At 56.1% G+C, this 22,473-nt stretch overlaps 5 protein-coding genes across 5 annotated transcripts; 2 read left to right on the top strand and 3 right to left on the bottom strand.

Moving 5' to 3' along the window:
* Positions 1–3,574: 3,574 nt before the first annotated feature.
* Positions 3,575–4,988, top strand: MAM_03619 (uncharacterized protein; the record flags this gene model as incomplete). The annotated part of the gene is made up of 4 exons (XM_040822418.1): positions 3,575–3,824; positions 3,949–4,032; positions 4,096–4,191; positions 4,282–4,988. The coding sequence occupies 4 exons, from the start codon at positions 3,575–3,577 to the stop codon at positions 4,986–4,988; spliced, it is 1,137 nt and encodes a 378-aa protein (XP_040679561.1).
* Positions 4,989–5,732: 744 nt separating this feature from the next.
* On the bottom strand, positions 5,733–6,193 carry MAM_03618 (Vacuolar ATPase assembly integral membrane protein VMA21-like domain protein; the record flags this gene model as incomplete). Its single annotated transcript, XM_040822417.1, has 3 exons — positions 5,733–5,842; positions 5,892–6,046; positions 6,102–6,193. 3 exons carry the CDS (start codon positions 6,191–6,193, stop codon positions 5,733–5,735), a joined length of 357 nt encoding a protein of 118 aa, XP_040679560.1.
* Positions 6,194–6,896: 703 nt separating this feature from the next.
* On the top strand, positions 6,897–10,097 carry MAM_03617 (SNF2-related protein; the record flags this gene model as incomplete). Its single annotated transcript, XM_040822416.1, has 2 exons — positions 6,897–8,817; positions 8,875–10,097. 2 exons carry the CDS (start codon positions 6,897–6,899, stop codon positions 10,095–10,097), a joined length of 3,144 nt encoding a protein of 1,047 aa, XP_040679559.1.
* A 942-nt stretch (positions 10,098–11,039) lies between these two features.
* On the bottom strand, positions 11,040–11,909 carry MAM_03616 (MYB-like protein; the record flags this gene model as incomplete). Its single annotated transcript, XM_040822415.1, has 1 exon — positions 11,040–11,909. One exon carries the CDS (start codon positions 11,907–11,909, stop codon positions 11,040–11,042), a length of 870 nt encoding a protein of 289 aa, XP_040679558.1.
* Positions 11,910–16,563: 4,654 nt separating this feature from the next.
* On the bottom strand, positions 16,564–18,903 carry MAM_03615 (protoplast regeneration and killer toxin resistance protein; the record flags this gene model as incomplete). The annotated part of the gene is made up of 2 exons (XM_040822414.1): positions 16,564–16,802; positions 16,875–18,903. The coding sequence occupies 2 exons, from the start codon at positions 18,901–18,903 to the stop codon at positions 16,564–16,566; spliced, it is 2,268 nt and encodes a 755-aa protein (XP_040679557.1).
* Between the last annotated feature and the right edge of the window lie 3,570 nt (positions 18,904–22,473).

Genomic DNA, 22,473 nt, shown 5'->3' with positions numbered 1-22,473 from the left:
GCTGATGCAACACCCACGGCCAAGATGCTCGAGATGTAGTCATCCGTACTCCAGACAGGGTGAGGGAAACAAATGTTGATTGCCCGGCGCCCAATGGTTCCTTGCAAATGTCTAGGGCAAGGCGAAATGAGACTTTCTACGAGTCCCAGAACCCGTCAAGTGGCTGTAGGCAGTAAACTGCCAGAGATGCACGTACGAAAGTGGGTGATGAAATTGTCGATGCAGAAGCCACCCCGCCGTGTTCCAAGAAGAAGAGCCCCGCGCCGATCTTTTTTTCTTTTTCTTAGTCCGCCCAGATGTCCATGCATGCATACATCCAAGTACGTACGTAGTATGCAAGTACTTTACATAATAACGTGGGCCAGGATGTGCGCTTTCCCGTGTCGTGTACGGAGTACGCAAATACTATCTACTAGGTTAAGTAGTTAGTATGCATTTGTTTCGTCACAGCGTCATGGGAAACGGACCAGGCTTGTTTCAGATTGATGCGAGAGCAACAGATAGCCGTTGCCGCCAGATGTTGCGCATCAATTGTCTCTGCCGAGCAACATGGGAGCTGGGATGGTGGATGTGGCCTTGAGTTGGTTGCGCACGACTTGCGTCACCATCAAGACATGGCATGTGTGCCAATCGAGCAGAGGAAGCGGCATGGCAAGCCAATTGCGCCCCAAGCCTTGCATATCTGCTCACCAGGATGGTGGGGAGGGACCACAAGGTGGACAACGAACACGAAGTTGGGCATGTTGGTGACGTGTGACGGGCGTGCCTGGCGTGGGAAAAGACAGACTCTGACTGGGTCTGGCGCCGGAATGGAACATGAAAACGCCCACGTCCCCTCATTGGCAGTGTGCAGATGTCCATAATGCCATTTTATTTTTTCTTGTGCCGTCTTGGAGGCGGCCAATTCAGCTGGAAATGACGGGGCTCGAGCAAGGAAAGCCGGGACCAGACTCTTTTGGCTGCTTCTGACTGCTTTGACGGCTGATACTGGTAGAAGCAGAAGCATGTTTTTTGCTTTCCGCAGACTTGAAACGGGCGGAGCAACGGGCCTGCAAGCTGCAAGGCTGGTTAACCCTAACCCTAACACTTGGCACGCACCCTGCGTGCGTGTGCGGTCATGAGCGAGTACTCGTACCCTCGAGACATGATATTCGCCACTATCTGCTGCTTCCAGCTCCTCTCTGGTGCTGGTGCTGCCTGGCGACTGCCAATGTTGACGCGTCACGATGTGCTCCACTGGAAGCAACGATGCCTCGCAGCAGCGTAACCAACGGGCAAGGAACTTGCTTGCTGGTACTTATCTATTCATGACAATACGTGACGCGGCAGCAACCTGGAAGCATTGAAGCGAGTGCCTGCCATTGTCGTGCCTGGCGACTTCCTCGACCGTGTGCATGAGTCTGGTGCGTGCAGTGCAGTGCAGTTAGGCAAGCCTGCGGCGGTCTCATCGTCAACGACTGGCCAGCTCAACAAGAGCAGACTCTGCTTTTGCACAGCAACAATCTGGAAGGAAAAAAGGGTCTGCTGGTCCGGCAAACTTCAGGCACCTGGTTACCTCCCTGCAAGTGGACAGTTGGCCTCCTCCTCGTATTCCAGAGGCCTGCCTGTGCTAGACTTGGATCTTGTGCCAGTCTGCCAAGTTCCCGCATAATACCCAAGGCAGAAGCGTCTTGAATCCAGTTCCATCGTCCTTCGCGAATCGCATGTGCGACACCAAGACACAAAGGCAAGCCGCATCAACCGCACAGCAGCTATTCGACTGGCGACCAGGAAACCGCGGGGGTGACGTGAGCCTGCCGTTGCCATCACAACGATACTCGGCGGCCTCTGCATTTGGTATTACGGGCCAGCGATGCGTGTCCATTCCCGCACTTCGTACCCTGATGCTCTCGGACAAAGGACAAAGGGCCCAACGACTATCAACGCTATACGAAGCACACCAGGACGCACTGAACACCAAGGACATCGACATTGACGGTTTGGTCTGCCATTATTCCGTCTCGTGGCGCGCGCCCATCTCCACTCGGCAAACAGAGACACAGCTCCTGAGCGATTTGGACTTGAAGCCCAAACCCGTAGCCCCGTGCATTCCCGGCGCACAGTCGTGAAGAAATTCATTCACATACCAGGAGTCTGTGCATTTTGTCCACACACATACGGAGAACCTGCTCTGTACAATCACCGACGAGAAACGCAAATCCAATACCAAAGGAGAAAGCAACCAAAGCATCCTTGCCAGGACCTTCCTTTGCGGGCTCGCCGCAGGCTGGTATTACCACGACGGCAAGCACAAGGAGCTTTTGCCAAGTTGCAGAGAGGACGGCCGTCGAGCCTGTCACTCTTGTGAGACATTGCTAGTCCCTTGACGTCAAGAAGCAAATTCCGATTCCATCTGGGGGAAGGCCCCCGCGTGGTCGAACTAGATAGAGTCTGGTCTAGGGACAAAGCTCACGCAGACGCAGACAGCACAGCAAGACTCGCAGTGCCCGCGCCGCTCGTCCTCTCGTCCTCTCGTCACCCCGTCGTCCCGTCACCCCGTCGCTCTTGAGTCTTGAGCATCCACCGAGCACCCCGTCGAGCGCGCAGAGACCGGCACCTCGCACGACTGCGCACACCGCAGGGCAAACCCAGTTGTTGTTGAGGATAGCCCAGGCATCTGAGTTTATCGTGGCCATCAACTGCCCAACACGGCACGTCTTTACTGGACCAGCCGCCATCCTTCCATTCCTCAACCTCGACATCGGCTGATGTCCCACAGAGGACGGCCAAAGTGGGTGTCGCTTTCAGTAACCAGACGCTGCGCAACTCTGCTGCCCAGCCCGTTTACTCGGTAACCGCGCCGTGCTCTGCGCCGCAAACGACAGGGCGCCATCGGGCTTTTGCACCATTAAACCTTTGGCCGGTCGTTGTGGTGCCTTGATTTGCAGCCCCGGGTCCTGCGCCATCAGGGCCACCCCTCCCCCCTTGTCACGACCTTGCCACTCTGTGACGAGCCCCAGTCAAGCACCGCCCGACACACCCTGGTCCAGGCTGGCTGCGTGTGCGTGGCCAGAAGGAACTCGAACATCCATCGCCCAGTCGAGCTTGTCACAGACTCGCACTCACAGTGCGCGCCAGGTTCCACCAGCCTTCGGGTCCGGGACGCCTGGCCTTGGCTGGCAGGAAGCATACGACTTCCTCACCCAGCCTTCTGCTTAAAATTCCCACCTTCTGCTGAGCAAAACTCCACTGCGAAGGAACATCTTCACTTTCGCATTTCGATCCGAGCAGAGCTTCTAGATCCTAGCCCACGTCTGGCAGTCTGGCACTGGTGCGCTGTCCGCCAATATATCGTTGTAATCCTGGTCCTCCAACGCCCTTGCCTTGGTTTCACGAGCCGTCTCTGTCGGGAACCCATAATCTCCTACCCGCCGACTAGTCAACAATACCTGGACGCTTTGGCATCGACCGATCCTTTGCCTCCCCCAGTCTCCCAAGTTGGCGCACGCGCCAGCCCACCCTCGTCAGATAGCCGAAACTGATCAAACGGGTCATTTCACGCAATAAAAACAATCCTACGTCGCAGTTGTACGCCATGGCTTCTCGCGGGGACCAGCATCAGCAGCGGCAGCAGCCGCAGCGGTCACAGCAAGCCCCTTTTCCGCCGTCGCAGGAGCAACAACAAAAGGGACGAGGAAAGCCACGAAGCTACAGCATCCAATCTCACAAGACCCATCGCAGCAGCGGGAGCAAGCACGAATTTCACGAGACCCACGAGGAAAAGGAAGCTAAGCGATTACACAGCAAGGCCGATCCCACCTTGGCCATGAACGAAGCTGAGCCATGTAAGTGCCCACTCATGTCCAACGTGCTCTTGCACGCTGGCGTTTTTTATCATCATCATCATCATCGTTCTCATAATTTGCGCCGTTGCGTCCCTTTGAAATCATTACTCACATATTCTACTAGCCATGGTTGCGGCCATGAAGTCAGAGAGGACCCAAGTCTCTCTTCGCTCCATGCGGCACAAGGATGCCTGGGGAAACCCCATTGGTATGTTCCGCTAAAACACGATGCGATGTAAATCACACCCGAGATGTTATACTGATGTCGTAGCGGACCCGGACAAGTCAAACCCAACCAGAAATCGATGGGAGCGACCGCTGGACACCATCCGTAGCTTCGAGGCTGCAATCGACGGTGGCTACCAGCGTAAATCTACGTATCGAGCTGGCAAGTTGTGACGCCCGTACCTGCTGTTCCCATCTTTTCTCGTCCATGACTAACCGGTCCGTCTTCTAGACACGGATTCAGTAGCAAACTGGAATAGACGAAGTAGTGTTCAACCTGCGAGCCAGCCACGATTCCCCCAAGACAGTTTTTACAACAGCCGACCTGTCTCGTACAGGCAGGGAGATGGCCAGTATGGAGTACACACACCGGGGACAGCAAGAAACAGCGTCTACGACAACCCAAATGCGGGCGGCGGCTTCAGCGGTAGTGGTTATGAAAGAGGATATGGGGTTAGCAGGCACGCCTCTCGAGATCGCAGCCAGAGGATGCAATCTGAGGCGCACTTTCAGATGTACGGGCGCGAGCAGGGTGTTTATCCTATGCCTCACAAGGACAGGTCATACGAGACTGTAACATCCGCTGCACCTAGTGGCAACTCAGACCCTGCCGGCTATCAGACGGACCCTACGTCCAGCGACAACAGCTCCATCGACAGGATATCACCAGCGAAGCGCTCCGAGCCCGTCAACGATTATGGTATTGGATTCAGCCAGACACAGGCGTATGACGTCCAGAACCCCTCTGTCGGCAAGCAGGCTAAGCACCATGTTCTGCCGCTACCGCCGCCTTCCCGAACGCAGCCCCAGGCGGCGCCTCCTCCCCAAGCCGTGGCTCGCAAACCATCTCTTTTGCGACGACAAACATCACCTGAAGAAGACGGAAATACGGACAACCGGAAGAGCTGGTTCAGTCGTCACTTTAGCAAAAAAGGCTAGAGCTCTGCTCTTGTAGCCTTATCGTATTGGACCATGGTTCTTTGAAGGCCTCTTTTCCCTTGTTTATACATGCGAGGTACTGAATCCATGGAGTTTTGGCGAATTCGGAAACAGAAATGTTGAGCCTGTCTGTTTGAGAGGTCAATTATGATTTTGGGAGTGTCATGTTTTTTTCCCCACCAAGACTTGTTCTCGATACCCGATCATAATGGTTAACACTGAAAGCTTGGCCAGGAAGGTTTCGACGGAGACGAGGACACTTGCTTTTGCAGATTCGAATGTGGCAACGCATGCTCAGGTAGTCGGCACAGCCGCAGCGGGAGCTGTTATCAGGAACCGTTACCAGGCGCTCAGGAAGAGGCTTGGCGGGGTGACAGATGTTGTTTTGTGAGCGGGTGGGCGGACTGAGATGAAAGGGCCCTTTTGACAGCGGAATGAGCGGAAAACGGGCCACTCGGGGGGGGGGGGCCTTTGAACATCACTTATCAACTACATTTATTGGGCATTCATGATCTGGCTCAGGCGAAAGCCCTCAGCGCGTTCCTGCCACTATAATAGGCTTGTAGATATCATGAAAAAAGCACGAATGTATGGAATTGAAAGGGGGAAATGAACAGAGATCCGCGCCACGAAACTTGGATGACCTTGCCCTTTGCTTGCGAATGCTTTCCATGACACAACAATGACGATACATGGCTTTGAAAATATCCATGAGAAGCGCACGTCCAAACAGTAGCAGATTGCCTATTGGTCCTTTTTCGTCTCTGGCTTCGGTCTGGCGGAATCGTCCTCCTTCATTGCCACGATAATGTAGGTTATAAGCACCACGTTGGCCAGAAGAGCGGCCAGGCCCCCTGCATAGGACGAGTTTCCTACTCGAGCGTGTGAGATGAGGGAGTGTACCCGAGGCCGTGGCTGCACGCGAGAGACGCTGACCTTTGAAAATGGTGTGGACGGTCAGAAAGTACGAGCCTATGGGGGCCACAATCATGGCGAATGTGAAGCCGAGAAGCTTGACAATGACATCTCTGTTTATCAAGGGAGGAAGGAAGGGGGAACTGGGGGTCAGCGGCACCTGGCAAGCTTGTCGTTTGGACGGGAGTGGGGACGTACCTGGGGACGGCGGGGGATATGTTGGACTCTTCGGTCTGGTCGTCTTTTTCGAGGATGGTCTTTTCGCTGTTGATGATGCGGCGGGTTGCCATTGTGGTTGGTGGTTGGACGGATGTGTTTGGGACGACGGGTGAATGCGATGGACGGGTGCTCCGTATGAGAGGGAGTATGAGAGACACTGCTGTCTCCACTGGGAATTTCCAGTAACTTACTTGCTGGCCGAGGTCTTGGTGCGTCTTGGTGCGTCTTGGTTTGCGATGTGTTTTGGTTGTCGAAGTGGTGTGCGACTTTTATGGAGCTCTGTTTACTTGAGATTCATGCTTGAGAAAAAGAAGCAGCGGCCGAGCCATACCAAGCTACTTACCAGAAAGTAACTACCTCGGTACCTACCTCTCAAGCACATAACTACTAGTTACATGGTCGCCGTGTCCAGCCCTCTCTTTAAAGTCACGTGATTTCGCGCGTCGCGGCGGGCGTCGGGGCGCGGCACGACGACGCCAACGGTCGTCACGAAATTGAACCCGCTTTGGGGCGTCGAAGCGTCAAAAGTGGTTTGCACCACTCCCAACACTTGTTGCCGCTCGTAGTCTCTCCCTGCACCGTCACCTGGGCCACGAGGGATGCGCGAGCGGCGTCAATCGCTTACACGAGTATTGCACTAGCTGCAGTTCCATTCCTTTTGCTCTTGCTGGTCGTTTTGTCAAATTCGGGACTTTGCTTGCGCCAGCCAACGCTGGTTTCTGCTGCCTTGGTTTCTTCTTCTACCTTCGCCTCCGTCTCTCCTCCCTGCTGGTCATGGCCAACTCGTCCCCTCCACTGCCAATACGGCACTCGAGTACCACTCCACGAGCACCGTTCATCTCACGATTCCCAGATAGCATTGATGATGTCGACGAATTAGCCGCGGACACCATTCCTTGCTCACCTTCAACTTTTTTGCGCGACCCTCCGCGAGAAAGAGACACCACACAACCGACACAGATCTTGAGCAAGCCGGGTCTAACATTGGATACGCGACGCTCCTCTTCGCCCGCTAGCGTCGTCGAGGTTCCCGCATCCTCGCCGTTCCAGCCAAAGCAGCCCTCGAGACTGGGTTCTCGCCTCGCACCCGCGGGAACCTTTTTTCGGCCGCCCCCTCGACAGCCACCCTCGCGACCTTCACAGGGCCCCAAAAGACCTGCTGCAGAGCCAATAAGTCTGATTTCCGAGGATGAAGGCGACTCATCCCCCCCTAGGGGGGACATTCGGCCTACCACGTTCATGGCTAAGATTGCCGAGTTTGCGTACAACCCGGCTGCGGAGGAGAGAGAGCTCAAGGCTAAAATGCGACAGATATATGATGTCTTTGGCAACATGTATCCCTCGGAAAAGGTTAGAGAGGCACTCAAGGCATGCAAAAACGATCTCGATGATGCCGTCATCTGGCTGGAGAGTCGGCCAAAGCAGACAAGAAAGAGTAATTCTCAACAACCCAGCAAGACAACTCGGAGGCGGTTAGTATCAAAAGCTGCAATACGAAGTAATGCAAGGAACCCAATATCGCTTGACCGAGACACGTCGCCTTCCCTCCCTTCGAGCCCGCCAAAGAAGCAGGAAAAGCCACAGAGGCGCCGGCTCGTCCAAGGACTGAAGAGGCGAAATGATTCGTCCCCTAGAAAGTCTTTTGACCCGTCACCACCTACTAGAAAAAAGCCGCTCGTCATTGACCTGGTCGATAATGATAAAGAAGATGCGTATGAGGCCGAGCCGTCTCCTGCCCCGTCAGAAGAAAACGACGATAGGGTGCTCCATTGTCTGAATACGAGCACTCTGAAGGAACTTGCAGCAATGACGGGTATGAAAGAGGCTCTTCTGGAACCTCTGATCGAGAAGAGGCCGTTTGATCACTTGTCACAGGCCCGCCGTGTGAGTGCGACGAAGAAAGCTGGTGCTCGAAAGTCGCCGAGAGTCAGCACAGGAGAGTCCGCCGTTGGTGCCGTTGAAGTATTCCTCAATGCAGTGACTGCCATTGACCATGTCGTTGCCAAGTGTGAAATAAAGGGCCAGGCAGTCAAGAGTGTGATGGACAGATGGGATCTCGACACATTTGGTCACGACAAGCGAGGCAGTCGGGCATCCCCCTTTGTCGACATGCCGCCCACACCAAGTAGCATGAATTCCAAGTACACACGGCCGTTGATACCTCGCCAGCCCAAGATGATGGATGGACACTGCCAAATGAAGCCGTTCCAGCTCTTTGGCTTAAATTGGATGTCGTTGCTGTGCAGTTATGACATTGGCTGTATACTGGCAGACGAGATGGGCTTGGGCAAGACTTGCCAAGTCATTTCATTCATGTGTCATTTGGTCGAGGAGTATGAGAGGGAACCCAAGGCGACTCGGCCGTGGCCGAATTTGATTGTGGTGCCGCCGAGCACGTATAACAATTGGCTCCATGAGTTTGAGAGATTTGCTCCAGATCTGTCCATCGTGGGGTACCGAGGCTCGCAGGCGGAACGAGCTGAAATTGCTCATGAAGTTGAACGACATCCAGAGTCGTACCATGTCGTTTTGGCCACTTACTCGCAGATCAACTCGGAGGCGGACATTGAGGCCATGCAGTCGTTTGATCTGAACGCAGCAGTGTTTGACGAGGGCCACAAGATGAAAAACCAGGAAACAAAGAGTTATCGAGACTTGCGCCGCATTCCCGCAAAGTGGAAGATGCTCCTGACCGGTTAGACAGATTTGACGCGCGCAAAGCTTGCTCGGCTGTTGAGCTAACTTGAGACAGGAACTCCGGTGCAGAATAACCTGCTCGAGATGACGGCTTTGCTAAATTTCATAAACCCAAAGATGTTTGACGGATACATGGACGACATTCAGTACATTTTCAGCCAAAAGGTCACAATCCGGGACGTGTCCAACGGAGCTTTCTTGTATGCCGAACGTGTCAAACGGGCGCGGACCATTCTGGAGCCGTTCATCCTGCAGCGAAGAAAGGACCAAGTCTTGTCAGACATGCCGGCAAAGACTTGTACCGTCGTGCACTGCGACATGACTGATTCACAAAAGAAGACATACGGCGAATATGAAGCGCTTTTCAAGCTGGAGCCGTCGTCACGGGCAGCCAAGGCCAAGGGGCGACAGAACGACCAAAATAACGTGTGGATGCAGCTCCGCAAAGCAGCTCTGCATCCGCTGCTGTTCCGACGGCATTTCACGGACGAAATGGTTGCAGAGATGGGCAGGATATTAATGGATAGAATCCCCCAATCTGAGCTCCATCAGCCGGACATGAAGCACCTGGTCCAAGAACTAAAGAACTCGTCCGATTTTGAGCTCCACTTGTGGTGTCGAGACTACCCCGGGCTGCTCAAGCAGTTCGACATTCCGTCCGCGGCGGAACTGGACAGCGGCAAGGTCAAGAAGCTCCTGGAGCTCATCAGGCACTACCAGGAGAAGGGAGACCGGGTGCTCGTGTTCAGCAAGTTCTCTCGGCTGATCGAGCTTCTGCGGGAGGTTCTTGCCCTGCAGGGCATCGAGCACCGAGTCTTGATGGGAAACACCGACGTTTCCGAGCGGCAGACGCTCATTGACGAGTTTAACGAGGATGCAAAAATCCCGGTGTTCTTACTGACGACGGGGGCGGGCGGCACCGGCATCAACCTCACGGCGGCAAACAAGGTCATCATCTTTGACCAGTCGGACAACCCGCAAGACGACATTCAGGCGGAGAACCGGGCCCACCGCCTGGGCCAGAGACGCGACGTCGAGGTGGTCCGACTGATTGCTTCGCAAACAATCGAAGAGCTCATCTACAGGGCGTGCCAGAAGAAGATTGAGCTCGCCAACAAGGTCACGGGGGCGCTGGAGGACGCGGACGGCGCAGAGGGCAACGTGGAACAAGAGGTGCGCAAGATGATGATGACGCAAGGCGAGATGACGCCCCCTCAGGAAGCCGACGTTGCAGGCGCGCCGCCGGACGGACTGGGCCGCGGAGGAGGGGGAAACTAGACGTAGACGCCCCTGGTCGTGTCGGCGCGAAATAACTACCATGTGGACACGACTTGACCCCTGGGGAATGAATGCCCAGACCTGGGCACATGGGCACCCGAACGGCATTCCTTGTGGGCACGGGTACAAGACAGACGAGAAAATACAGCTACGGCACTGGTTCTGCTTCGTTTGCGGCCCGAGGGGTCGGTGTGAAGAAGCGCCACCGCAATGTCGAGTGTCTCGCGCGGCAGGTCATGTGCGGCGGGACCCGACACGGCAAATGGAGGCGCCGCGGGGAGCCGAACGGAAACGAAGAAAGCGCGCGTACGGCGCCAAAAAAATAAAAAATGCCACCGCGGGCTCCCGGGGACCCTTGCGGTCGGGACCCTGACGCGGCAAAGGGAACCGACCAGCGGGCCCGAGGCCGTGGCGCGAACCCGTCGATAAGTTTGCTAGTCGACTGGCAAAACATGACATTCAATCAACCAACCCGTCCTCGAAGCGCCGGTACAAGAGACGCCCTCCCTCCCACGCCTTGTCCAACACACGGCCAAGTAGACCTGCCAACCTGCCGACCAGAAACGCTCGAAACACTTCCTCTCTTTGGAGGGGATATATCCGGACCAGATAGACAAATAGACAACAAATAGACATAAAGCAAATTAACAAGGACTGGGTCCTCCCAGCTGTTTGCTGAGCCCGCCAAAACGCCCGAGCTGGCCCTCTGCTGTGGGACGGGCTTCACTTGCTACAAATCGCAAATATACAGTTAGCACGTACTCTGTAGCTTGTGGGAAAATTTGGGGGGGACTCGGCCGTGTGCATACATGTGCATGTGCCCCCCGCACGTGAAGTAAAAGTCGAGATGCTCTGCTAATGGCCGTCTTCTGCCGCTGCCCTGGAGACGCAGAGAGAGGCCGGACAAGAAGGGAATACACAGATTCGAGACGCCGGCATGTTTCACCGCCACGTAGAGTGCAGGCGGCGGCGGCTACTTGACCTCGTCTTGAGACCGACGTCGCCCTTCATGATGAGGCTCCTCCACCGCCGGTTGACGCTGTGCCTGTCCTTGCCCAGATTGCGGGCGCAGTCGTGCCACTCCGACTTGGAGAGCTTGAGCTTCTCCAGGACGAGCTCGACCAGGACGCGGTCGTCTTCGGCGCTCCACTGCTCGCCGTCCGCCTCCACCTCGACCGCTGTTCCGTTGCCGGTGGTGCTTTCGCTCCCGCCGCCCAGACGGTCAATGTCGTGAAAGTCGGAACGCGCCAGGCCCAGCGGCAGCCGTTCCGGGGCTATCCGCGAGCGCTTTGGCGTGGCGGGAGCGGCGGCTTCTTCTTCAGCTTGGTCGTCGGCGCGTGGTCGTGGTCGTGCCGGCTCGGCATCGCTGTCGGCGTCCTCTTCCTCCGAGGAGAGGTCCTCGCCGCCCACGTCGTCGCCGCCGCCGCGACGGCGTTTGTTGACGCCGCGCGGGGGCGCGGGCCGCTTGACTACTTTTCGCCTGGAGTCCGGGTCCTCGCCGTCGTTGTTCTTGGCGTCTGAGCGCGCAGGGCGTGTCCGCAGACGAAGCTTCATCGGCAGCGCAGCATGAGCCATCGGAGGTGTGGGCAGCTGCGCCGAGGACTGCGGCGGCGCCAAGGGCAAGGCAGAGGCGGACGCGGGCGTCGTCGCAATGAGCGATTGTAACGATCGGCAGGTCGTCACGATGTTGCCGAGAGCCGTGGCAGAGTGGTGAAGGGTGGGAGGACTGGCTGGGGGAGAGAAGAAGCTGGACTGGAGGGCGGGCCGCGAGGGCTGCGCCGAGTCGCACGAGAGCGCTGAGGGGAGAAGCATGATGAGTCGGGTGTTTCGACGTCAAGGTCGAAGAAGGCGCGGTTGGGCGTCGTCGAGGTTGGCGCGTGCCCGTGAACAAGGCTGTTCTCTCGGTGACGCACAAAGTTGGCGCCGGTGCGCGCCCGGCGAGGGCCAGAGAAGAAGGCGGGTCGAGATTATCGGCAGGCAAGCTGAGTGACAGAACCGCAACAGCGCGTGACTGTGAGAAGATGAAGGCGGATATTCGGCCACAGGGTGCGGGTGCGGGTGCGGGTGCGGGTGCGGGTGAGGTTGTTGCGATGCGACGCGATGCGATACGTGTATGCGGTGCGGTGCGATGCGATGCGATACGTGTATGCGTTGCGCTGATGATATATGGGTGCAAGGTCGGACGACGCACGAAAGTGAGGCGGCTGGGCAGAACATACACGTATAGACGGGGGTGGCCGGGGTGCCTGCCTCCAGTTGGGGGTGGGTGGGTGGCTCTTGCAGCAGCGGGTGGTCTGATTGTCAACGGGCGGGTGCGCTGGAGGTGAGGGGCTTGCCAAGTTAAAGAGGATGCATGGGCCTAATATGGAAGCGGACGTCCAAGGCAAGGAAGGGCAAAGGGAAGGAAGGACAGGGGCGTGGGGCATAGAGTGTCTGGAGTCGGGCTCGGGCTGTGAGACAGACGGTGGGCCACTGGGCCGGAGTGGTCGGTCACGCCCACGTCACGTCACGGCTTGGGATGGGCAGTAAGGTTGAGTTGACGTTACGGAGTACGTACTAGTTACGTACGTGCGTGCCCCGCCAGGCTCCCCGTAGCCCGTAGCCCGTAGCGAAACGGGTCGGGAGGTACCCGCCGGTCGGTCCAGGCACCCTTGCCTGCCACTGCCACCGCGCCGCCAGGCCAAGTGCGCTTTGCTGGCTGCCTGTTGGCGACCAGACGCAGTGCCAACGCCGCGGGTCTGCGCCGCACCATCACCGTCGTGACGGCCGTCCACATCATTGGCCGCTCAATCTCTCCTCGGAAGCCCAGAACGACGGAAGTCGACAGCTCGAGACCCCCAAGACCCCGAGATGCCGAGATGGCCCAGAAGCCAGGCGTCCCGGACATTGCGACTTGGCACTTTGCACATGGTCATGCAAAACACAGCCAGCTGTTTCGTCTCCCTTGGATACCGACAGATCTGAATCGGCGTCGGTTGACGTACAGCTGCTCCCGGTCGTGGCCCTGGCCCTGGCCCTGGCCCTGGCCCTGGCCCTCGCCCTCGCCCCAAACCAGACACACATACTCGGTAACTAGTATTACTACTACTACCAGTCCGTATGACCGTGTTTCTTGCAACGAACTGCTGCTCTACGACTTGCAAACAGCCGTGTCTAGGGGAGAAGAGGAAAAGCAAGCAGAGTCCCTCCCATCCCAGACAACGAAGCCACACAGGTTCGTTTCAACTCTCCCCCCTGCCTGCTATGCGGGACCTTGACTAGCATCCCGGCCTCTGCACTCCCTCACCCGTCAGTGTCACAAAGCACAACCTGACTTTCTGAACAGTTTCATGCCTTCCCACCGGTACGGACAGGACGAGCGTAGCACAGATACGCAGTAGTACTCCATACAGCGATAGACATGTGGTAGTGGAGACGACGGACGACGGACGAAGAGGAGAAGCCTACGGAGTAGCGCCATGACATCTCTGCATATCCCTCTCCCACCACCAAAAGGTGGGCGATGCTTGGTTACCCCGACCTCGTGCAGTCGTGGGTTGGCAACTGGGACGCACAAGTTGTTGGCGCAACCTCGTACGTAAATACACCTTCTTCTTGGCCACATAAGTCATGGGCCCTTGTGCGGGCTGGCGATATTGAGATCTGTTGCTACCCGGGATGAGCTCCCCAACATCACAAAAAAAGGGCTGGACACTTCCCTTCCATCCCTCGAGCAAACTATAAGCTACCCACCCCAGTCGCCCTCGTCGTCGACCCGTTAGTGCCGGACGATCCAGCTGCAAAGCATGGCGGCGTCATGCCTTTTCTCGCTTTCCCCCGCCTGCTGCTCGGGAGCAGAGCAGGTCGGGAGGGGTGGGTGGCTTGTGAGTTGTGACGCCGGGAGACGGAGCCAAGGGAACAGCACAATCCACACAAGGGAGGCTTGTTCTTCTCGATGCCTGTGCCCGTCCCCGACGGCTCTGTTTCTGAGGAAACGGCTTGATGCAAAATACAGAGAGGGAGAGGAAAAATGGGGTGCAAAGCTTGGATCGTCTGTCTGGATGGACCCTTTGGTCAATAATGGCTTGACTCGGCAGAGACGATAAACGAGCCCCCTTGCCTCTCCAAACTCCTTTTAATAGATGGAGTGCTTTACTAGTGGCGCCCGATGGCTATTTCTGTTCCTTCGTATTCCCTTGCGAGGGGAATATCGGGACCATTCAGTCCAGCCCGAGGGCACAATGGGGACGGACCTCTGGCGCATGAAGCGGGCTCGCGTCACCATCACGATGCAACGTGCTTCATCATGATGGGCTTGAGCTGAGGCCCCGCCAAGTTAATTGGCGTGTTTGTCCAGGCGACGTTGACGCGCCCCCGCGAGCGACGCCGCGACTCGGTGCCGTCGGTCGCGTCCACGACGCGCCCACTCACCGCACCGGACCAGACCCGACTTGACGGCATGGCATGGCATGGCCCAGATATTTGTCTTGCCCACCACTCACTCTCCCACCATCGCCCATCACGAGCGAGCCAAGAGCCCCCGGTCGTCGGCCACCGACGCCAGCCCAACGGTCCAGGGCTAGACGCTGGCCAGATGGTACGGAGCACGGAGTACTCGAGCCCATCTACTCTGTATCTATGATGCAATACCGGCCGTGCAAGGACCCCACGCAGCTCGACCATCGGATGAATTTCGAATTTCGAGTGACAGATCGGGGCCTGGGCGGCGAAGCTGTCTGTGCCAGCTCCCCAGCCCCCGGAGCAAATCTGCCCCAAGCGCCGTCCGTCCATCATCGATCCATCCATCCAGACATCCTCCCTGCATCGTCGGCCCTAAACAAGAGACAGTTCTGTGCATGTGCATTGCATGTTGCATAGTCATTGTATGCGCCGCACCCGAGCGAACCGCTCGCATCGTATGCAGGGCAGGCAGCAGGCAGGCCCAGCCAGCATCAGCAACAGCAACAGCAACAGGAACAGGAGCAACAGGAGGAACCTGGGGAGCGGAGCCGTCAATATTCCATATTCCACCGGCCCGCCCGCCCTCGCATAACATACGTGACGTGACGTGACGTGACGTGAGATGTCAGAGCCGCACTTGATCTCTTATCCATCAAGTTGCATTCGGTCTCCCTTGGGCCTTGGGCCAGCGTCGCTCACAGTACGTTGGTACGTGGTCATGTGGTCTTGCGTACTTGGGGACAGCGACGACTCCTCGTCGAGGTTGGTCGCTTCGTTGGCCGTCTGCCCGACCCCCCTCTTCCAAGGCGAATGAATCCCCTCGGGAGACGACGGAATCGCCGCCAGAAGGCCAGAAGCGCGACGCCGCTAGAGGGTCGGCAACGCCAGGAGCCAGAACTAGAACCGGAACCAGATGCGAGCAAAGGCGCCGTGATCCAAGCACCTACGTACTGCAGCTTCGCCGTGTCCGTGTCCGTGACCATGTCCATGTCCACGTCCACGTCCACGTCCACGTCCACGTCCACGTCCACGTCCACGGCCGCACACATCTCCAGTGCAACATGACAAACAAAGCACACTGCACACATTCGCACCGTTCCCAGTCATGCGTCTCAAGTGGCCAGAGTATATTAAGCCGTGTTCTTGGCTGTGCAGCAAAAGAAAGAGGATATGTGATAAAACTCCCCAACTCCCTCGTCACGGGGGTTCGCCCTAGACGTGCCAAAACGACGTAAACAGACATGGAGGACAATCCCCGTGGAATCCAATTCAACACAAGAACAATATGCAACGGTCCTATTGCGTTAATATCGGTGTACCCCTGGCAGTTCTACTCCGGTGTATCATCGTTCCACCTCAGCATGGCAAACAAAAAGAAAAAAAAAGAAAAAAAAAGATCAACTTCGCCTGACGGACACTCAAAGGAACATGCCAAGAAATTGCAAAAGAAAACAAAAAACTCCCATGCAAAAAAATAACAATAAAACCCCGTCCATGTCAGACGCAAATTTCGCTTGCAGTTCTCGAGTCTGCCTCCTCTTCAAATGCTTGTGTTTCTATGCTCCATTACGGCCCTGGTTTCCACCCTCAATATATCGTCTCTTTTTTTTTTTTCCTTGGTTCGGCGATGATCCGTGGCATAGCACGTAGCGCCAACGCTCTATTTGGCAGACGACACGGTGTGTGCACGGAATATGCATGGTGCGCCATGCAATCACGCAGACGCTATTAGGGAGCCTTCTAACTTGTAGACAAAGTTTTGTTCAAATGTATGAAATGGTGAAAAAAAAAGGAAAAGAAAAGTAAAGAAACGCAATACCATGAGATATATGTCGAGTGTCTCCGGTTGCTCCCGGCAGCAATTCAACTGGGGGAAGCGCGGCGGCCTGCCTGCGATCAATCGTAGGGGAGGGGGTATCTATCGGTATCCAGTCCAGGCATCGTTGCTGATATCGAGTTATGTTTTCTCCCTGGCCTTCATTATTTCTGGCTGGTTCGTCCTTTCTTCTCGTCGGCCGCGGCTCTCCTACATGACAACGCAGTCCTTGTCGTCTTTGCCGCCCTTCTTGCCGCGTGGTGATCCGACGTCCATGGGCATACCTCCGCCGCTTACAGCGGCTTGAATAACGGCAATACGTTGCTTGGCTCGTTCGTCACCGGCGTCGGCAGCTTTCACGTACCAAACGTTGGCCTCGAGGATATCGCGCCGACAGCCAATCCCCATTTCCGTAAAGTACCCTACGGCATACTGAGCTTTGACAAAACCTACAGAGACCCATGATTAGTTTCACGTCTCGTCAGCGTAACCAGCAGGACCGAGTCAGCGGTCCGTCTTACCTAGTTCTGCAGATCGCCGCGCCCATTCGTACGCTTCCTCTTCATCCTTTTCCAGAATAGGAGGCGCTCCAACCATGTACCATGCGCAGAGGCCCATCATTGCGGCCGAATGCCCACGTTCAGCAGCGCCGGTATAGAAATGCACACTCAGGGCCGGGTCGCGAGGACAATTCAGCCGGCCGTGCTCGTAGGCATCGCCCATTCGGTAGTTAGCCTCCGGGTGGCCCAGGTCTGCCGCCTGGGTGAACAACTCGGCGGCATAGCTCGCGTCCGCGAAGATATCGTCGCCGTATCCGGTCTCGTACAAGCAGCCGAGCTGATAGGGGGCAGCGTTGTACTGCAGATCAGCAGCCTCAGCGGCAAGCTTCAACCACTTGATGCCCTCGCGGTATCGCTTCTCACCCAAATCGCCCGAAAGACATGCCTTGCCCAAGCGCGTCATGGCGCCTGGATGCCGCTTCGAGGCGGCAGTGCGAAGGAACTGAACAGCCTTCACAGGGTCTTTGCGGCATCCCCATCCAAACTCGTAGCACAGAGCGGTGCGGTAGGCAGACTCGGCGTGACCGTGCTTGGCCGCGAGAACAAAAAGCGGAAAGGCCGAGTTGTAGTCTTCTTTGCCCTTACTAAAGAGGCCAGAGGCATAGCCGTCGGCGAGGTAGTATTGGGCGAAAGGATACCCGCCGTTTGCCAAACGCTGCAGGATTTGGCGAGCCTCGCGGATCAAGTCGTAAGGGCTGGTCACAGACCCTTCCACGACAGGGCTATCGAGATCCCTCAATGGCTGCTGCGCAGTCTTTTTCGACTTTGGGTTCGACACATCTACGCCTTGCTCCTGCGCCGTCGATATCAGGAACACGGCAAAAGAGTATTGGGTGGAAGGATCCGTTGTCTTTTTCACATTCTGCCGGTACATTTCCAATGTTTTTTGCGTGCTGAGAAGTGATGCATTGTTTCCAATGACGGTTCGTAAATCCGAATTGTCCAGTGAAAACGACGGAGGGGCCTGCTGTGGGTAAGGCACCTTGAGAAGTTCTGCATACGACGACGGTCTCGGATCGGGGGACTTGCGAGACTGGACAGAGGGAGCACGCATGTGGGAGCCACCAGGCAGGAGATTGGGGGACCTGCCGCGCGGGCTGCAGTCGGAGAGGGTTGAGTATGACGACTGAGGTCGGGGAAAGGAACTTCTTTGGAAGTATGTCGACGTAGGAGTAAGGTGGCGCCTGACGTGACCCCCATTTTCCAGGACCTCGGAAGATGAGGATTGTGCAGACTGGCCCAACCCGCCGCTGGGAACTTGTGCAGGATGCTCTTGTTGCTGGTGGTGGTACTGGAACTGTGGAACGGACAGATTCTTGGACAAGTTTCCCTCCATGATGGAGCTTCCCGGCGAGTCACCATTTGTCGGGATTTCCGAATTATCGTTGACGCCAGAGATGGAGCTCACACTTGTCGCAACCGACGACTCGGCAGACGGTTGTTGCTGTGGTGAGGTGCTTGCTGTGTCGTCGGACTCGCGGCTGTTTCGATTCACGTGTTGATCTCGTGGACGGTCCTTGGGACTCACGGTGGACGTTTCATACCGTTGGCGCGATGTAGGCGAGAAGCTGAGATCTAGTGATGAATCGGTGAACTTTGCTGCTAGCGCATCAAGGTCGGAAAGAACGGGTCCAACGGTGGCTGGTTGAGACTGCCTGGCGGTGGAGGATTCGGACGCGGGAATGATTTCAGATCCATCCGAAGACACAGCCGGGGACGCATGATCATATGAACCTTGGACAGGAAGAAAGTGCGCGGTTTGCGGCTTCGCAAGATCGACGTTGGCATTTGACAGTTGGACCCAGCTCTCGTCGTGAAAGTCGACGCTTACGGGCCGAGCACTGGCTGGGCCGAGTGAGGAAGCATCCAAGGTATTTCTCGGTTTAGCGACGGTGGCCGGCGACGTATAGCCATTGAGAGAAGTGTGATCGCGAGGTTCGACGTGGGAGGTCGTCATGGTACGAGGCGGAGAGGCGCCGACGGCGGCCATGGCTGACGCTGGCGAGGGCACGACTGTCGTCAAACAAGAAACGTCGGGGGATTGAAGTCGTCGTCGGTTTCCTGATTCTGCCAGCCCATGTGGTTGCAATGGACGAGATATCTATAGGCAGGTCAGGCGGCTTGTCGAGATGCAGCAGCCCACGACGGCAGGTTACCACCGTCGTTGCCGGTTCTTTGAGCGTATCTGGAGTGAAAGAGGCAGAGGTTTTCCTTGTCGAGTCCGACGAGGTGGAATTGCACGGGCCGCAGGAGGTGTCTGCGTGGAGCAGCAGCAGGGGAGGGTGGGCGTCTGGTTCCGTAACACTGCAGCTCACGACGGGGGGGCAGGGGAAATCAAGGATTGAGATGGACAAACGACACGAGGGACGCTGGAACCTTGGACTGTCAACCGGGGAGAAAAGGGGGGGGGCCGGAGAGTAAGGAAACAAGACAAGGCAAGGCTATTGAGCAGGCGAGCAGCCAGCCGTGAAGAGTACGGAGTACGGAGTGGTGGAGGGAGGATACTCGGGCGTCACGTCGAAGGAGAGGAAAATTTGACTATCCGGTGGACGACTGGAGCAGCAGCCTGACCAGGCGGGCGGAGTTGCTGCCCATGCGCCCATGTACTAAGTACTCGGTAGCAAGTACCTACTTGCTATTGCTATTGCTATTGCAACCGCTGCTACGGAGTACCGAGTACCGAATCTGTTTCCTCCAAGTTCGTAGGTACTCCGTACTCGGGGCGTCGATGCAAGGTCACGTCGAGCGAGCAGGGAGCAGCCTCTGGTTTCCAGTCGAGACAGACAAAAAAGAAAAGAAAAGAAGGGGAAAATAACGAGGAAAACAGCCAAACGCGGGCGGCACTGTGAAATGAGCAGCCCAGTCTGAGCAGGCTCCAGGCTCTGGGCCCTGGGCTCTGGGTTGCGCCGAGCAGAGCAGAGCGGAGCAGAGCAGGACGGGGTACGGAGTACTCCGTACGGTGTACCGAGCATAGGCGGCAACGGTCGGTAGAGATCTTTCAATGTTCAGTCTCAACGCCCCACCACCAGCCAGCGAGCTGACGGCGACCTCGCACAGGCCCCCCCACGAGACACCCCCAGCCGATGCAGAGCCATGGCCACTCACACGGCCACCACTCCATGGCCATTTCACAGCCAAGCTGCCGCTATTCTTGTTAGCATGACCAGCCGACCAGATGCGTGGCACGACACCGTGGACCGAGGCGGCGAGGCGGCGAGGCGGCGAGGCGGCCTTGTGCCCATCAACAATCGACGCACTCGGACACCCTGCATGCCCTCCGTACTCCAAATTCCTCGGCGGTTTTCCATTGTTGTATTTATTGTACCGGGTCCCACGCAGGACTCCGCAGTATCAGTCGCAGCAGTGGTGACTCCGTGCGGAGAACCCTATACAGTAAACCAGGTCTATAACGATATCCTTCGTGAGGCTTTTTTCATCGTTATATAGCGACTATCGTTAAGGTGCGACTTTTGTAGGGCTGTACTTCTTATTGCATTTACTAGGAAATTACACCTAAGGGTGTTATAAAGTATATATTAAGAGAAAGCAGCAAAATTTAGCCCCACTATAAGGAAATCTAGCCCCACTATAAGGAGTCCCAGCCCTTAAAGTGGGGCCTTATAACGATAAAATATAGTAACTAAGCAAAAAGTTAACAATATCGTTAGTAACGCGACTATTAACGATTTACTAGGGAAAAACCTTAGATAACTGTAAATTATCGTAAAAACCTAAATATCGCTAAGATACAGGATCGTTATAGACATAGTTTACTGTACATACAACTCTGCTTGTGTCAAGACTCAAGGTGAACAACGGCCCCCCCCTTCTTTTTTGGCTTTTCTTGGCTGACCTCCGCCGGAAACTAACGTTAGACGTTGCGAACGCCTAATCAACGTGCCCCCCTGCAAGCCAAGGGGCCACTTGACTAGGGCTGCCAGTTGTTAGTTCGCTTGTCAAGACGCGCTGCGCTGTACGTGGACGCCGCTGGTGGCACCTGCGCCCGTACTATCAACTGCGGAGGAAGTGGATTGGTATGCATTTCTGCGTATCCTGCGTTTGGTGGAGCAAGCCCCGAGAATGGCGGAGGAATGCATCATCTTTTCCATCAGTTATCCCTCTCAGTCTGACGGAAACATTTCTCTGTCTGACTCTCAACCTCAACCCACCGCCCGACAACTGCCACGTCGGTGCAATATTGTCTACGCACAAATATTTCACGACCACTACCAAACAGTCGCCTGATGTGTACGTACGATGACGCATCCTTGGGAACAATACCGGACAAGCATAGAGCCCATCCCAATCCAAGAACGAGCTGCCGGCTGATTAGTATACTCTCGACACGAGCTCCCTTGTCGGCTCGGCGGGCGGCCGACCCCATAGCGAGACTTGTACGAAGACTAGAAGGATCCGAGCTTCACCGGGCCGGGTCAGAGTGCAGACAGAGTACGAAGATGATTCGGATCTTACGTTTCCCAATCGCTAGCAGAAGACGGGGGGCGGCGTTTTCTCTGGAAGCAGCAGGCCCAGGCTACTGATATGAAAGAATACGTACTCTGCTGCAAACACCACCTGGTTTTTTTTTTCTTTTTTTTTTTCCCACCACAACATTCTTTCCCATGTCGCATAGCATGATCATCGGATATGGCGGGAGCCGCCAGGTGAAACAGGGGACACCTAGACCGCAGCCGCAGAGGCCAGAACCAGCAACGGCGGATGCCGCCAGCATTTCGCTTGTTTGTGGATCATTGGCGAAATCTGCCCAGCTCTTTCTCACTTCGCCATTGAGCAGGAGTGCGGCTGTGCTTCTGAGCCTCTCGCTCGTCAGCTCGGGCGAGATGCCTGCCTGGGTCTCTCCGGTGTGGCTTCGCGGCTGAAATCTGTAGTGTTTGAACCGAGTATTTGGCGTCAAAATACGGAGTACTCCGTTCAACACTGTAGGACTCAAAACGGTGTTGGCCCTCGATGGCATGCTCTCATTGACTGGGCAGGCGAGCTCTTTGGCCAAAAAAAGCCAATCGTCTCGCCAACCCGGATTTTCATGAGGCTCAAAAGACGCAACTAGTAATGATTTGCCCCGACTACTACCCTAGGTACTTACTTAGTAAGTACCTACCCTGCTACTAGTGGTACTCCGTACTTTGTTGCGCGCTGCTAACCATGCTTGTCTGTACAGAAGTGTCCGAAGGTCAAAACGCACCGCATCCCGTATCATCAGCGGGCGGCCCCACCAAAGTACATGAATATATCCAGAAATTCTCCTAGTGTTTGGCTTCTGGAAGTCCGGCATTCCATGCGTGCTGCACAATGCAAAAGACATGGTCTCCTAAACACCTGTATGTAATGCGAAGCTTTGCTCAGCTGCCAGCACAGACGAGGTACATGAGACACGTGGTAGTTGTGCGCAGGAGCAAGGAGCGACTGCTAACTTGGTCTATTTGTGGGGGGGGTTTCCACCGAAAAGGGAGGCCGTGCTCTGCATTGTGGTGATGATTACGACCGAATGCCGTGGAGTTTCAGTGCTGTGCCCAAGTTCATGGCCATGATTGAGGCGGTC

The sequence above is a fragment of the Metarhizium album genome (assembly GCF_000804445.1).
Source record: "Metarhizium album ARSEF 1941 chromosome Unknown scaffold_7, whole genome shotgun sequence".
NCBI classification, from domain to species: domain Eukaryota; kingdom Fungi; phylum Ascomycota; class Sordariomycetes; order Hypocreales; family Clavicipitaceae; genus Metarhizium; species Metarhizium album.
Note: the sequence above shows the minus strand (reverse complement) of the source record. Positions and strands in the feature narration are given on the sequence as shown.